We start from the raw sequence: 16,159 nt of genomic DNA, 5'->3' as shown, positions 1-16,159 counted from the left end.
AAGTAGTACTTGAGACCTTCATAGGAGTCTTACAGCAGCTAAGTCAAACCAAGGGTTTGTTTTCAGGTCTGTCAGTTTCTTGCTCAGGAACTTGGAAATGTTTGCTGGCTTTTTTCACTAAGTGAGGAACAACTGTGGCCTACAGCTAATCCTATTTATAGTATGGTGCACATGACCCTTGAACAGCACAAGCCAAGTGTTTGACACTGGAAGAACTCTCCCAGGATGTTTTAATGCAAGGTCCCAGTTAAAAAAGACTTTTCTTAAGAGCAAGGTAAGAGCTTTTTTCTGAGGTTACTTGCATTTTCTACCATGTTTGGTTTTTTGCAGTTATTTCTTGGTTGTGTTCTATACAGCTTTGACTATGTGTCTTTGGTAGCTGACAGAAGAACCATGAGAGACCCATTCAGGCTCCATTCAGGATAGCCTAAGGTCCACTTAACACCACGCATAGTGTAAGCTCAGGCTAAGATGGCTCCCTGGGCCTGCTGCAGTTGGCAGTTGTGAGGGTGGGAGTGACTCAGGATCACTTCCAACAAAAGATTTTTATCTTTGGCTTATTTGTGTAACTGAGCCAATGTAGTAACAACTCTCCCTAACAGATGTCAGGGTAGTGCTTATCCAGGAAGTTGTGTGCTGTGTAGCTAAACATTCATTTTAATTGCCTTTTTATTTATGTCCTCTGCTCCTTTGAGCCTGTGGTTCTTCCTGGTTTTACAGCACACTATATAAAAATAACATGGATGAACTTAAAAGCAGGTATGGTGCAGTTCAGGGCTGGCTTGAAAATTCTTACCAGCAGGACTAAGTCTTCAGGTAACAATATTGTCTTGGCATATTGCCTAATTACAAGCAATTAGATTATTTCCTCATAGGACTAATCTTGCAAAGCTTTAGGGGAAAAAAGTTCCTCATTTGTCATGCAAGTCCTGTGTCTTCCTGAAAGAGGTGGAAGAGCATTGCCTCAGATAACCCCCAGGTTCATTAACAGACCTAAGTAACTCAACAAAATAATTTGCAAAGAAGCAAACATATTTCTTCCCTTTTTCTTTTCCCCCACCAACTGGTATCAAGCTCAGGAAAAATGTTAAATAAATCCAAACTCTTTTGTATAGAAATGGTTCACTTGTGCTTTATTAGATACCATCCAGACCCCACAAGATTGTGATGCGTGACTTCTGCTTCTGTGTTAAAGGACTCAAAAGACAATGCTTAGTGAGCTTGTCCTTTTCAGGACTAATCTGATAGTCAACAAGAGATGTTAGTGTCTGATAATCACCAATGCACGTTGTATAAATCCTGAGCAAAATGATTTAAAACTTGGGTTTGCTGTGAAGAACGACTGTCCCGCTGCAGGAGCAGAAGGTTAATGCTTCTCATGAATGTGTTAGGAGGCAGGTAGGAAGAGGTCTCTCTTAGAGCAGTTCTTTGCAGAGGTTTGTGATGCTGGAGAGAATAAAGTGAATTTTTTTTTAGACTGCCATTTTTATCTGGAGGGAAGAAGCTAACATCTGTCTTTCTTTAGGCAACTTAGTGTTCATTTCCCTTTCACATTTTGGCTTTCAGTCTATTGCAGAACACAGCAGAAGCCATGTCAAAGGCTCAGGGTTCACATGATTCCCCGAAAGCAGCATCTTGCTCAGCATTTCTCAGTGGCTGCATTTTGTCCAGAGCTGTCTTTCCTGCCAGCAGCCACTCAGCACTGTTCATGGGCATAAGCCCCTTCAAAGACTTGGTGCAGGCACTCTTACTAGGCCACCACTTAAGTTACTTCACTGTCGTGGGAGATGCTGTGTAAATGAGCTTGACCATCCAAGGTCTGTCTTCCTTCTTCAAAACATACAACAGATAAGGAATCATGGGGATCATCCTCAGCACAATTGTCCAACACTTCTAAAACTGGCATGCTAGGGTCCTTCAAATACTGGAAAAAAAAGCCAGAAACAACAGTTTCAGTATCTATCCCCAGAACAGATGTAGCAGAAATTAGAGCTTAGACAAATTGTTTCAGACCAGCATTCACAGTAAGGGCTGCTAAAGGCATATTCTGTTCTGGACTTCCTTGAAACTACATTGAACAAGGAGAATGTTAAGAACACCTTATTTCTGTGGGGAAAAAGCCCTACCAAACAACAAAGCAATCATGCAAATACACATTTAAATGAGTTAAGCTTGCATTCCTGCTTATTTTTTGGTTTTGGTTTTTTTCCATAGTAAGTTTTGGCTCATACTCTTCTCATGGCAGTTCAAGCAAATTCCAGCCAGTTAAGAACAGACCATAGGAGAAAACACTTCTTTATTACAGTGATAGGGACATGCTCTCCAACTGAGGAATCTGGCAATGGACAGCTTGCCTAAAGCAATGCTTAGAGGAAACGAGATCAAATTTGGACCCTGGTTTCTTGGATGTCAGACTTGCATCTGTTACAGTTGACAGAAAGCTCCAGTGGCATTCTTGTAGCTACTTTTTGCTTTGACTTACCCTCTCCTCCCCTTTCCTCCAAAATCAGCCTTACAATGACTAAAGGAATACAGCATTAAACGAAAAAATACTCATCCAGAGAAAATACTTTTTGTTCCTCCTGCCCCCTCTACATACTCTCACTCTCATTAAGCTGATCTTGTGATCCTGATCACAAGGAAGTGGAGCCATCTAAACAGGTAATCTGTCATTAAATACTTTTTCCTGCAACACAGATGCCTTCGTATTGTTGAAAGACTGATGTAGCTTGGAGTTGTACTCAAAAGCTTGCTCTGTACTGTAGGAGGTGTCAATCTGAGATGGGATTGCAGCTCCTGTCTGTTATGAAACCTTAGTTTCAATTGAGGCACCATTTTCTCTGTAATGACAACTCAATCGAGGATTTTTTAATTCAGGTGTATTAAATAAAAAAGTTTCATATGGGAAGCTCCAAGGCATCCACTTTAGCAAATTCCAGACATAAATGAACCTCTGGCTTCCCTGTGTGAAGGTATTTCTGCAGCAGACCCCAGATGCTGAAAGCTGAGATCCTTCTGTAAAAGAAGGAAATGTGTGATTTTTCTGAGCATCAGGAAGAGTTCCTACAAGGCTGCCTTAAAAGAATGAGCACTCTCTACTCATGGAAAGTGTTTTAAAAGGAGAATCCTCTGGCTGGTCCCTTTTAGAAAGAGACATTAAAACACTCTATATAATTAATGATTTTCCTTCATTTCTTATTAGTGGTTTGCCTCAAACACTTCTGTGTGAGCCTAGTGTCTACTTCTGATGCCTGTTTTCCAGATGAATACAATTACTCCAGAACACATGAGGGTAAAACTCTGTTCCTGCACGTCCTTTGCATGAAATGCTGCACCATTTCAGTACACTGCACAAGGATTATTTTTTTTCCCTGTGTGAGATGCACTTTGCTTGACAGGTGAGACAGCTGTCTCCACTGAGCCCCTGTGAGAGGGTAGCTGAGCTAGCGGGAAGAGAAAAAACAATGTACTGAGAGCTCTGCAGAAAGCCTGGGTACGTTCACCCATGCCTCTCTGAAAATCTGGTAAAACAGCTCCACAATCACAGACCTACCATACAGAATGCATTACTCTGACAGGCAGGAGAAACACACCTTAAAGAGCTGCAAACAAATACAAGCTTTAAAAAATAATACCAAATGTATGCTGAACATTTAAGTCAAGAACTTTGCCTAAAATCCAACTTCTTGTTTAAGTTCTTCAAAAGAGGAAGATGAACATAACTGAAACAATGTCATTTAGTACAGAAATGTGTGAGCTACAAGGAGAAAAAAAGAGTTCCAGGATGACTTTTTCATCCAAGTATTGCTGAAATTACAGGTGGGGAAAAAAAAAAATCCCAGGAACATTCCCTTAGGTAGTCTGCAAGTCCTCGAGTCAGTCTTTGCTCCTATGCTTTTCCACATTTAATTTCTTGTCAGAGACCTAGGTCCCAAGTTCAGATTTTGCTTCGAGTGAGGAACTGTTTCAGGCCTGATGACAGATAAGCAAACAAAAGGGCTGACGAGGTAGTCAGGAGGCAGACTCTTGTTCTGGTTTCATAACAGGATTCTAGCAGTGTTTTTATCTCGGGGCAGAGAAAAAAGCCAATTCAGTTGAGTAAAAGGAATAAAGTGAGAGATCATACATGAGAAAAGTAACAGTTGACACTCAGTTATTTGTATCTAATTCTGTTATACAACTGACTTAAGTGATATTCTAAGATGATCAGGCTTTTACAGAGGGAGGGGGAGAGAAAAATCAAACATCTACACATACCTCTTGAAAGTGTGATGGGATTTCTAAAGGTGGCTGACTCCAATACTTAATTGTTTTGCGGTGTCGCCACAGGAGAACCAAACCGACCGATACAGACAGTAACACAAAGACAAATATTAGTACAATATATCCTGCTCTAGTTGCCTCTGAAAAAGACAAAAAGGGGAAAAAAAGCTAAGAATCACCCATACATACATATCTATATGGTAGGGTCATATTTATACATCATCAAATACAAAATAATATACAGCAAGCCTCTTCTACTTGGTAATCAAAGTATAATTTCCAAGGCCAAGATGACAGCCCTCCTGTAGATGCACTCTACAACATCTCTCTTCAGAAGTAGCTTATTTTGTGATTCCTTGTGGAAGTCACCAGCTCCTGGGAGCTTCTGCTCCATAATCATGCAGCCTAAGGCAAGCTTCTACTTGGGGCAAATGTAGGCAGGCAGACGGTCGGTGGGGAATGCAATCTGTCCTCCCACCCTCAAGTTGTCAGCAAGGGCCATTAGTGCCAGGGGCTTCTCTTTCAAAACATGCACCTCTTTTCAGAAAAGGAAGCATCACAGGCTCCACGATCACAGCTCACACCTTTGCGACCACAGACTCGGTCAATACTACCCAGGAGGGCAGCTCCTGTGGGACTTCACAACCTGTGTGTGTAAGTAGGTGTCTTCTATACAGCTTTCAGCATGTTCAAAGCATGTGTGGTGGGTTTAGGAATTACCCCCAAAATAAATCACCAGACTAGCTCAGAAGGTTTTGGAAGCAACTGAAGCTATATTTACAAGCAAACTAAAATGTAGGAATATGAAATGCAAGGGATTATGTACAAAATACATACATTCACAATTTATAAACACCACAGAGACCCCTCTGGACAAAGCTGGGGGGAACAAACAGCTTCCCCTCTCTTCCCCCTGTACCTTATACAGTGTAAAGCGAAGACAGTTCAGCTTGCATGCAAGGTCAGAGAGATATGGGAGCAAGCCATGGGCCTACAGGAAGGCTGGGGAGGGACTTCTCAGGATATCAGGTAGTGACAGGACTAGGGGGAATGGAATGAAGCTGGAGGTGGGGAGATTCAGGCTGGATGTGAGGAGGAAGTTCTTCACCATGAGAGTGGTGAAGCCCTGGAATGGGTTGTCCAGGGAGGTGGTTGAGGCCCCATCCCTGGAGGTGTTTAAGCCCAGGCTGGATGAGGCTCTGGCCAGCCTGATCTAGTGTGGGGTGTCCCTGCCCATGGCAGGGGGGTTGGAACTAGATGATCCTTGTGGTCCCTTCCAACCCTGACTGATTCTATGAAGTCACAAAAGCAAAGAAGAGAAAGAATTGTTTGTGCAACTAACTTTTATCCCTACTAGCAAACCAATTTAGACCTTATCATTACTTTCCTTTTGCATCCAATGGTAATTTATTTACCTTCCTACTGTTTTTTCTGGAATTTCCCTAGGCATCAGCCCGTAGCTGGCAGCACACTACAGACTGGTTGTGCTTGTGTGCTGCCACACAGAGATTCAAGAGGAACAGACTCTTATCTTGCACATGTCCTCTCCTCCCTTCACACTCCCTTATCTTGCACAAAAATATGGAGCTTGAAACATCAGGAAATTAAACAGAGCTGAGGAGAGGGTTGTTCCTGCCCTGCAGGAAGCAGGGCCTGAGGGGGAGGATTTGCAAGGGTAATGATTCCCAATAAAGACCAAGTATTTTTAGTCTTGGCATATTTCTAGAAAGTAATACCCAAAATAATACCCATTTATGGAGGAAAAGAACATGGGGAAGAGTACAGCATAGACCCTTAATCACTGACTAAAAAATTCCTTCTTATTTTGACATCAGTGACAACTGTGCACTACCATCAGCTGGTGCTCTCTGGGCACTTCTGACAAACACAGGTATGTAAGCACCCAGTAACATGATCCAAGACTCACGTTCTACAGGACACACAAAAAACCCAATTAAACTTGATCCATACCACTGATGGTGGTTCTGTGACACTTTGGGACACTTTGTAGTCCAAGTAAATGGTGATCTGAATGTGTCCTCAATTCCACTTGAATTCTAAAACAATAAAGTGTCAGTTCCTTCAGATTTCCAATTTTGAATAGCGTACTGCTCGTCTTTGCCTCCTGTTTAAAAGACACAGAAAAAAAGACAGGAGTTAGTGTAAAAGCCAGACCTGTCCTCAGCACAAACTCCCTGCCTCTATCCAGGTTCCTCATTCAAAATGCACAGATTTAATGTTTCAGTAAACAAAAGCAGCAGTGAAATACATTTCAGCTTCTTTCAGTGCATGTGACATGCCATTATTTTAAAACTAAACTAAGCCTGACCGCTTAAAACAATCTCTAAAGGCATGAAGAGTGATGCAAGGTCTCATTTTATCCACAATACGCTGCTGGATGCTTTGACACAAGCTCTGTAAGAGCTCAGGCAGTGACCACAATATAAGAAAGGGAGGGAAAAACAAGCCATGGGAAGTGCCTCCACCACCGGGGAAGGCTGACAGAAGTGTAGTTCAGTGAAGAGCCTTCACCATCTCCGCGCCTTCTACTGAAGAAGAAAAAATGCTGATGGGCAGTGCAAAACCTCTACGGTCTCCATGTGGCCACCAGAGCCTTGGTGAATTTTTAACTTGTTAAGGGCTAGGGCCTTAACAAGTTAAAAATTCACAGTGAAGCCTACATAGGCACACAAGAGTGACTTCTTGTCTGAAGCTCAAACATGAGGGTATTTTCCATGTGTCAGAAAAATGCACATGGGTGCAAGGGAGGAAGGAAGTGGAGGTTTCAGATTTAGCAATGTCTTTGAAACAAAAGGGGGGGTTTAGTATTTTTTTCCTGCTGCTGTTTTTTAAACATTTGACTTTAGAATGACCTTCTTTTGAATATGGTTGTTCTTTAATGTAACTTAATCCCTCCCCTGCAACACTGGCCTGTCAAGAACACAATTGCTGATGCCCCAGATAGCAGCATAAGGACACAAAGAGATCAACACCTTTAAGTCTCAATATGAACAGGGACAGCTCATGCCGCCTCTGTCCAGCTTGTTTCGAATAATGCTGCTTTTCTCTGCCCCAGGAACAGGCAACATCAGGCCAAAGATGCCTGTTACTGAAGCTGCCAGCACAGGAAAGGAGGAAGCCATACAAACTTCCTTAGCAAAGATTGGAACCTTAGTGTCATTTTTAAGCCACCTTTGACACTTTGTGGATTCTTCTCCTTGACCTGCAATGTGATTTAACTTTTATTTCACGTGGAGGAAAAAGAGATGGTTTTGAAAGTTTCACCATACATGTGATGCTTATGCCAAGACCACATGAACTGTTTTTCAAGACACCAAATGCTGACCTTCACTGCTAGAGAAAAAAAGATTTACATTACAGTATCACAGTATAACTAAGGTTGGAAGAGACCTCGAGGATCATTGAGTCCAACCTATCAACACAGACTCCATGATTAGTTTTCTTCTTCCATTTCTGCTGTTTTGCTAAGAGACACTGACTCATGTCTCTTAGTCACCCAGGCATTACAAACGAAATACACTGGAAATGATTCTTACTTTTACAGTAGTACTTGTTGCATTCTCCCAGTAGGACACATGATACTGAAGAAAGTCAGCTGCTTCAGAGCCAAAAGGTGGTGTGACACTAATAAGAAGGGAGTCAGAGTTTTCAATCACATTCTTCACATGAGGGGGCCCTATAGTAGCTGAAAATAAACATAGAAAGAGCAGTGAACCTCAGGAATGCAGAAAGCTCATCACAGTCTTCAGTTTTACTTAAAGATATTCTCAGCAAACATGCTAAATACTGTCAGCTTTTTCCCCAGGAAAAGGGATACAACAATTTTTCCCATCTACTTAATACATTTAAGATACCTATTTAATTTCCAACATAAGTAAAAAGACTTCAAAGTATAAATGAAGCAATGTACTTTAAAAAACAATAATCAATTTTTCTCATTAACTTTCCCTGTAAATTCAGTAATATTTACTGGAGTGTATCTGAATTTATCTGTAGTTAGTGGTGATGGAATTTTGGTGGGTTTGTCTTGTCTTGTTTTTCTTCATATCCCCTGACACATATTCCTTGCTCTCTGGAAAACACAGTATTTGGGTTAAATATACTGGAATAGGAATAGTTTCCTCCTCCTTGTTCTGATCACAGAATCACACAACTGTCAGGCTTGGAAGGGAACTCAAAGATCATCCAGTTCAAATTCCCCTGCCATAGGCAGAGACACCTCACACTAGATCAGGCTGCTCAGAGCCTGGCCTTAAAAACCCCCAGGGATGTGGCCTCCACCATCTCCCTGAGCCACTTCTTCCAGTGCCTCACCAGCCTCCTGGTGAAGAACTTTTTCCTAATATCCAATCTGTACAAACTGGAGTCCAAAAAAGAGAACTTACTGTTTCTCTCTGCCACAAATGGATCTGTTTCCACCCAGTCAGAAGTCACTTGCCCTAGCTCAGCCCTCACACGCAACATAACAGTCCAGCGCCGCTCCTTCAGTGACCAGGGGAAGCTGCATTCGGTTTGGGCGATACGTGTGCAGTTCATCTCATCCCACTGGTTAAAGGCTCCTCTGCAATGCAAAACAAAGGACAAATACAGCCCCAGCAGAACAGCACAACTATCTAAAATACAATCCCTCCCACCTAGACACCCTTTGCATCACCAGGATATGGTACAGAACTACTGCTTTTGTGCAGGTTTAATTCCACGGCCCCTTCAGCACCTGCACCTCTCAGTATTTGGGGAAAAGTTAAAGTTACTAAGGGAGAAATCAGTACAGCTAAAATTAGACAGGAAAACATGCAACATTTCTTGGTGCTCTTCACCAAGAGCGCCAATGGCATCCTGGCCTGCATTAGGAATAGTGTGGCCAGCCGGAGGAGGGCAGTCACTGTGCCCCTATACTCTGCTTTGGTTAGGCTGCACCTTGAGTCCTGTGTCCAGTTCTGGGCCCCTCAGTTTAAGAAAGACATCGAAACACTTGAATGTGTCCAGAGAAGGGCAACAAGGCTGGGGAGAGGCCTTGAACACAAGCCCTATGAGGAGAGGCTGAGGGAGCTGGGATTGTTTAGCCTGGAGAAGAGGAGGCTCAGGGGTGACCTCATTGCCCTCTACAACTACCTGAAAGGTGGTTGTACCGGGAAGGGGTTGGTCTCTTCTCCCAGGCAGGCAACCAGCACCAGAACAAGGGGACACAGTCTCAAGCTGCGCCAGGGGAGGTTTAGACTCGAGGTGAGGAGAAAGTTCTTCACCAAGCAAGTCATTCATCATTGGAATGTGCTGCACAGGGAGGTGGTGGAGTCACCGGCCCTGGAGGTGTTCAAGAGGGGATTGGACGTGGCACTTGGTGCCATGGTCTAGTCATGGGGTCTGTGTTGATAGGCTGGACTCGATGATCCTCGAGGTCTCTTCCAACCTTAGTTATACTGTGATACTTCCTCCACCTTTGCTCTGTTTAGTGGAAATATCACTGGCTTAAGAGACTGTCCATCTTCAGAAGCCATTTTAAAATACATATAAAAACATCCACAACAAACAACTAACAGACAACACATTCTTTCATTTGCTTATTCATTTTTAGCTGATTCTGGCGTTTTGTTTTGTTTGTTGGTTGGGTTTTCATTGTTGTTGTTTTGTTTTTTTTCTAAACCAGTTGTGGTACTGGATTAAAAGAGGATCAGTTTGGCTGGGTTTAGATCTAGCTACTTACGTTTTAAAATGTACTGTATACAAGACCAAGCCTCTATCCACTTCAACAGGGGACCACCTCAGCGAGCTATGAAAGTTATAGGAATAAACCCTCACATCCTTTGGTGCTGGTAAATAAGGAGAAGATTCTAAAGAAAGAGGAGGAATAAAAATAACTGTTAAAGCATTCAAGAATACAGTACATTATTTTTGGTCTCCATCACCATATATCACATGTTCACTGCTCTGTAGGCAAAACCATTCCTTCTCCTCATTTTGTTTGCAGGGGCAGTACATTTAAGTCTCTGCCATCCACAAAACACTGAATTAAACTTACTGCTTTTATTTATTCCATACAGACCACAGCACTGAAAATACTGAGTCCCCCAGCACAAAATGATAAAGCCCACCCAGCTCCCCCAAAGCAGTAAGTTAAGGTCCACTGGCACATGTCATTACAAAAGCTCATTTATTTCTATTGTCTGCATCTCACATTTTACAGTGTTAACAACTCAGAACATTGTTTCTGACCACCTGCCTCCTACTAACTTGCTTGAAAACACAGAGGTCATGTCACTGAAACTTTCCAACAACCAGGTAAAACCCAAATACTAAACATTCACAAGCATATAAGGCATCACTCCACTTAAAAGCTTCAAGTTTTGTCAATCCTGACACCCATCTCACAATGTAGAAAAGGACAGAAACCTCTGTTTACAGGCATGCCTTCTGCTAGGAGACATGTCCACTCAAACTCAGTCATGCTGTGAACAAAATCTGCAATGAGGCAAGCAATGTGGAAGCAGGGACCAAAGAGCTGTGTTTCTGTTATGAGAAAAGAACCATTTCCCTGCTCACCCAAGCAGAGTGGATGAGGAAGCTGTTTACTGGGACGGGAGCCCAGCCAAAGCCCAGGCACTAAATGGGGGACAGAATAGAAAAATCAAATGGAGAAAGAGAGGGCAGAAGAGCAAAAGGCAGAGATCCATGAGCTTGGGAAATGGGAGTGGATGAAGAAAGAGATGAGAAGTGGGGTAGAATCTGGAGGGAAGTGTTAGCTGGCTAATATGGCGGAATAGCAGGCTGGAGAATCATTAAAACACTGAAAGACAAGGAGACCAATGGCAAGGAATTGGGATACCCAGAAGAAAGAGACTAAGATTACCACAAGAAGGCTGAGGTAAGGAAGACAGGAAAACAGTTATCAAAGGTCTTTAATTAAAAACCAGAAAAGTCCCACACTTTTAACTGCACTGCAGTCACTTAGGTGGAAAGGGGAGTAAGGCCAGCTCTGCCATCAGACCAGGCTCCTCAGCACTTTGTCCAGGCAGGTCTTGAAAATCCCCAAGGCTGGATCCTGCACAGCTTTGCTAGGCAATGGCTTCACTGCCTGCCTGTCCAAAGGAGAGAGGTTTTCCTTCTACACTTGACTTGTATTTGCCCATGTAGTGATCCCCTCACGCCATTAAACATACTGGGTCAACAGGTCCTAAGCTCAAAGACAACCATGACATGATGAAATTTCCATTTTTTGTTCTTAAGACAATAGCCTCCCAAGATATGGTTTGTTTGTTTTTTACATAAATAGGCTAAATTCTGGCCCCAGCCCTTCTTTGGGAATATGAGGAGAACATGAAAAAGTGTTTTCATGTTGATTCCTACATCCAATTTTTATACACAGCACTAGACAGCACACTGATGCTGGCAGCACTATCAGAAGAGATGCCATGCCAGGCTCTTAGCATTCTAAATGTACAGGAAAAAGACAACACACTGCATTAAACTTGAAGTCCCAAATACAGAACAACTAGTTAGGCTCTCAAAGTTTTAATTAGGTGTGTTACTAGCTTCTTAGCCTCAAAGTTTTAAGTAGTGCTCTCAAGTAAACACACACCGATGGATCATTGCAAAGCTGATGGAGGTTCCTTACACTTCCAAATGTTATCTAAACTACTAAAACTCTCTTGCATATTTTAAGGGCTACTAAGTAACCTTGTCTTCACTTCAGAAAAGTTTTCACTTTCCAGTCATGAAGATTGTTTCTCCCACTCTCACTGCTGGTCTGGCACGTGGCAAGGTATCTCACACCATCAGTGATCTGCAGACCCAAACATAGATACAAACCAATTTTACAAAACCCAAGCAAGCTGTCAGAACAAAACACAAGCACTGGATTTTTGGGTTTCCTTCTCTCCTCTCTCTTTAAAAAAGAAAACAGTAATGGAGGATGAGGGCAGCTGGTTGTTCTCCTCAGTCAAGACTGCACACTGATTATTTTGCCTTATATGAGCATTCAGAAGCAGATAATTTCCTGTACCGCTTCAAAAACACAGACAAAAAATATCAAAGCTCTACAGTTCAACATCAAGAGATTCTGCTCACCACAAGGCACTTACTACTGCACTGAGGAGCTGTTTGTGTAGTACACCAAAGGAACACGTTTGTCTTTTGGTTAGATATTGCAACTTGACAGAGGAAGTTACTTACATTTCTGAGATCACACACTGAGCTCCATAGTGACCATTAACTTGTGTGACTCAGAGAAACAAAATGCTCATTTCAGAAAAAAAGAATCTACATATTGCAAGTATCCTAGAAAAACTCCAACCACCCTAGCCAGGTGAAAGGCAGAAGAGCCCCATCCTGTCTGCCTGGAATGTATTCTCACTGAACCAATATTTTTAAAGCATCTGCCAAGAACGCTCAGATTGCGTTTTCCCTGATGCAGAGACTTCCTGACGCTTCAAGCCACAAGTCAAAGCTTTCACACAACAGAGTGTGAAGCCACAAGTTAGTGAAAGCACCTCAGCTTGACCTAACCATTGGTTTCACAGCCTCTGCTCCTGAATGATTTCAGATCCCTTCCCCTGCACCAGCTTAGAACACCTCATATTGCTAAATGGTACAAAAGAAGCCTGGGGATTTTTGGATAGACTTTTGTTGCTCTGTTGTACCAGACTGGCTTCTCATGCTGTCAGACAACCACCAAAGCCTGCAAAAAGTGAAGCAGAAGCATGTGGCCAGGTGGGTGTCTACAGCTGGCTATTTTTTTCGCTCAGATTTCAAAGAGTAGCATCTCCATTTGCAACAGAGAAGCTCAACCTACCCATAGGCATTTGGCCTCTTGAATCAGCAGGTCTGGAACAGCTCCCAGCCAGCCAAAGAGCCCCACAGGGTTCACCAGTCACAGACTGGGCAGCCAGGCCTCGATGAACAGAAAAAACCGTGAGAGCAGACATGCTGAACTCGTGGAGATACTCATGTGCCCGAACAAAAGGACCGCTCTGCATGCGCACCTCAGCCGTGACAGCAGCCCTTCCACATTTGCGGGGACACATACCACAGCCAGGATCATCCTTCTGAGCCACAGCTCAGACCTGGCCTGAAGAGGAAACTCCCCCGTTACAACAAAGCATTTAGACAAGTATAAATCCTAATGAATCCCACCTAAACAGTCAGCTCACACAATTAAAACTAAGAATACCCAGGTACAGCTGATGAGCGGATGCCACATCACAAAGCGCAGCCACATTCACGACTTACAGCGTATCAATCCCCCTCAAGACTGAACCCGGGCAGGTTTTAACCACCCAGGGGCGGCCGGTTTGGGGCCATGCTGCTCTGCGCACCGCAGCCGGTCCCACGGCTGCCCAGACCACGGCACACTTACCAGGAGCTGCAACCCCGCGGCTGGCAGGAGAAGACTGGGCTTGTCCTCTTATCAGTAAGGCAGGCACAGGCAGGGTGAGGAAAGGGTGAAATTCGCCTCCCCTTCCATTATGGTTCCGCTATATGACAGCTCCGGCTGCTTCCCGCAAGCCGCCTGCAAGGCCGCACCGGCCCCAAGCCGCCAACCCACAGGCCGGAAGCCCACGAGGAGGAGGCGCAGAGGGGCGCAGTCCCGGCCGCGACGGCAGCGAGCCCCGCACTCGGCCACACCTACCTGTTCCCGAGGCCCGGCCCAAGGCGAAGAGGAAGAGAAGAAGATGGGAAAGGAGCGGTGCCCGACACGGCATGGCCCGGCCTCGCTCACTGCCAGAGGCTCCTTGGCGGTCGCTGAGGAGTGGGGCTGGTCTGGCGGGACCGCCCCACAACCCCAGTCCCCACTCTCGCTCCCGGCGGGGACTGAAACGGGCGCTTTGGTCCGGTCTCGCCCCGCCTCTCCCACCGCCCACGGGGAGGCAGAGCCCGCCGTCGGCTCCGCCTGCAGCCCTGGAGGCTGCCGGGACGGCCGCGAGCGGCGCTGCCGCGTGCCTCCAGCGCCCCCGGGCCGGGCGGGGGACGCCTGCGGACTTCAGTTTGTTGAGGCCCTGCGCTAGGGCGGGCTGCGGCGCAGCCCCACACGCTGCCCCTGCCCCCGCCCCCGCCCCCGCCCCCGCATGCGGTGTGGACTCGCTGACAGGGGCCGAGGGCTGCGTGTGCATTGATGGCGTGCGGTTGAAGTGGGAAATCTTGCCATTAAGTGGTTGAAGTGGGAAATCTTGCCATTAAGTGGTTGAAGTCCCCCAGCTTTCTCTGGGTGCATCTAGGAGAACGTTAACCCGTGGTTAAGGCTAAGCACACACCTTGAACTGACACTGTTGGTTACACAGCATTATCATTACATCTGGAGGTGATGCTGGGAGGAAGCATTCCTTCCAAATGATTACTCTTTTCTTTTAATAGAACGTTTGTTTTAAAATAAGTAGGCAGGGATTTTTTTTAAATGAGCGTCACCACTACTTTAGTTACAAGCACCATAAAGCAGAGGAGTATTTCACATATCTCCTGAACAAAGTCAAAATAGTCTCTTTTAAACCTTTCAGAGATGAACTACAGTTTTATTAGTACAAGACTGAGCAGTCAGTGGAACTATGACTACAAGGACTGTGAATGGAGGAAACCATGCAGAGTTAAGTTTTAATAAAGGTTATATACTTGGTTGCCTGAAGGTTGCCTGAGCAAAATTTACACTGCTGCTCTCAAATTTCTGGGGAAGGAAAGCGGGCAACCCGCAGCAACAGTATCAAGCACTCAGAGCACAAGCTGTGCAGCCTTGATTGCCAAGCGGCTTGGATGAAACACTTCAGTTTGCGGTAGTTCGGGTCCTCCTCAATCGAGAGATCCCTCCCTTTCTCTCAGTCCTGTATGACCTGCTCTTATCGTTTCAAACTTTCAGGGCAAAGATCCTCCTTTTGCAAGGAGGAACAATATCGAAATGACCAAAATCTTAGCTGAAGCCTTTTAACACTGACAGAAATGCTGACAGCTAGAAAGGAGTATAAACAAAGGAGAGGGGAAAGCAAATGGTGAAAACCCTACTGGTTGATTGTCTGGTTGTCAAAATAAGTTCTTGTATGAGAGGAGGACAGAGATTAAAGTAGTTCACTTATACACTGAGCCACTTAACTTGTCTGACCTCTTTTTGAACCCTTCTGGGAAGAGTGACTCAACACTGTTCTACTGTAATGTGACACTCCAGAAGCTTAATTTTGGGATTTCCCCAGTGTCAGGCCTGTACCAAAACACAGATTCCTTAGTGATAATGTCTGAAGCCACCGAAGGAATTTTGATCACACACTGTTAGCATGACTTTTGGTATATTTCTGGTGCCAGGTAGTAAAACAGATAGCTGGGAAAACCACTGGCAATTTCTGATTATAAAACCTAAACAGCAAAATGGCATGCTCAGAAAGCATGTTAATTTTGGTGACATCTCCATGCATTAATAAAATTTTGATTCCCAGAGGAAACTTAAGTATATTAAAGAGTAACTGAAAACAGGAATTCTGAAGTGGGGTTTCCCTCTACCTTTGATGTTGGGAGGAGTTAAAAATGTACCCCAAAACTAGGCAACCATGATGAGTCTCATGCAGCAGGAATGGAGAGTCCCTAGGAACAGAATGTTGTAGCATCCATTGTGTAGACAGCAATTGTTCAAAACATATTTGAACAGGAACTGTAGCCAGACATGAAGTTAACTAAAAACTTGGTTGTGACTGATAGGATGGAGAAATAGCCGCTAGATACCTTAGCTAGTTATAACACATTAAAATATGAAACCCACACCTCTAAAAGTTAGGACACCTGCATCCACTCAAAGACCCCTGCCCACTGAGTTTATGCAGTAAATTAGAAACTACTGCACCTTTAAACGAAGGTGAAGAAACTATGTAGCAATCAGCAATAAGAGAAGCATTATAATGACTAGTAAAAA

The 16,159-nt window shown here is 44.2% G+C and overlaps 1 protein-coding gene across 3 annotated transcripts; it reads right to left on the bottom strand.

Moving 5' to 3' along the window:
* Positions 1-1,105: 1,105 nt before the first annotated feature.
* IFNGR2 (interferon gamma receptor 2) lies at positions 1,106-14,126 on the bottom strand. 3 transcript variants are annotated; one of them, XM_068144536.1, is made up of 8 exons: positions 13,634-13,735; positions 13,070-13,168; positions 9,986-10,112; positions 8,670-8,845; positions 7,821-7,969; positions 6,235-6,388; positions 4,258-4,403; positions 1,106-1,924 (listed from the first exon to the last, which is right to left on the bottom strand). In XM_068144536.1, exons 2-8 carry the CDS (start codon positions 13,077-13,079, stop codon positions 1,763-1,765), a joined length of 924 nt encoding a protein of 307 aa, XP_068000637.1. In that variant the 5' UTR covers positions 13,080-13,168; positions 13,634-13,735; the 3' UTR covers positions 1,106-1,762. The 3 variants fall into 3 exon arrangements, with proteins under 3 accessions (XP_068000637.1, XP_068000636.1, XP_068000634.1); XM_068144535.1 differs by lacking the exons at positions 13,070-13,168; positions 13,634-13,735 and adding an exon at positions 13,907-14,126; XM_068144533.1 differs by lacking the exon at positions 13,634-13,735 and having other exon boundaries at positions 13,070-13,610.
* Positions 14,127-16,159: the final 2,033 nt, after the last annotated feature.

Source organism: Melanerpes formicivorus, unplaced genomic scaffold (genome assembly GCF_026170545.1).
Source record: "Melanerpes formicivorus ecotype bairdi unplaced genomic scaffold, bMelFor1.0.p_v2 SCAF_11, whole genome shotgun sequence".
Lineage (NCBI taxonomy): Eukaryota > Metazoa > Chordata > Aves > Piciformes > Picidae > Melanerpes > Melanerpes formicivorus.
Note: the sequence above shows the minus strand (reverse complement) of the source record. Positions and strands in the feature narration are given on the sequence as shown.

What these genes read in the sequence shown, in the direction of transcription:
- IFNGR2 (XM_068144533.1), bottom strand. Translation starts at nt 13,301, where the DNA reads ATGTGTCCCCGCAAATGTGGAAGGGCTGCTGTCACGGCTGAGGTGCGC. An exon ending in CAACAAGTACTACTGTAAAA is followed by an intron (nt 6,389 to 7,820) that starts GTAAGAATCATT and finishes TCTTTTAAACAG; the next exon opens with GAGGCAAAGACGAGCAGTAC. An exon ending in TCACAGAACCACCATCAGTG is followed by an intron (nt 4,404 to 6,234) that starts GTATGGATCAAG and finishes TGTCTTTTTCAG; the next exon opens with AGGCAACTAGAGCAGGATAT.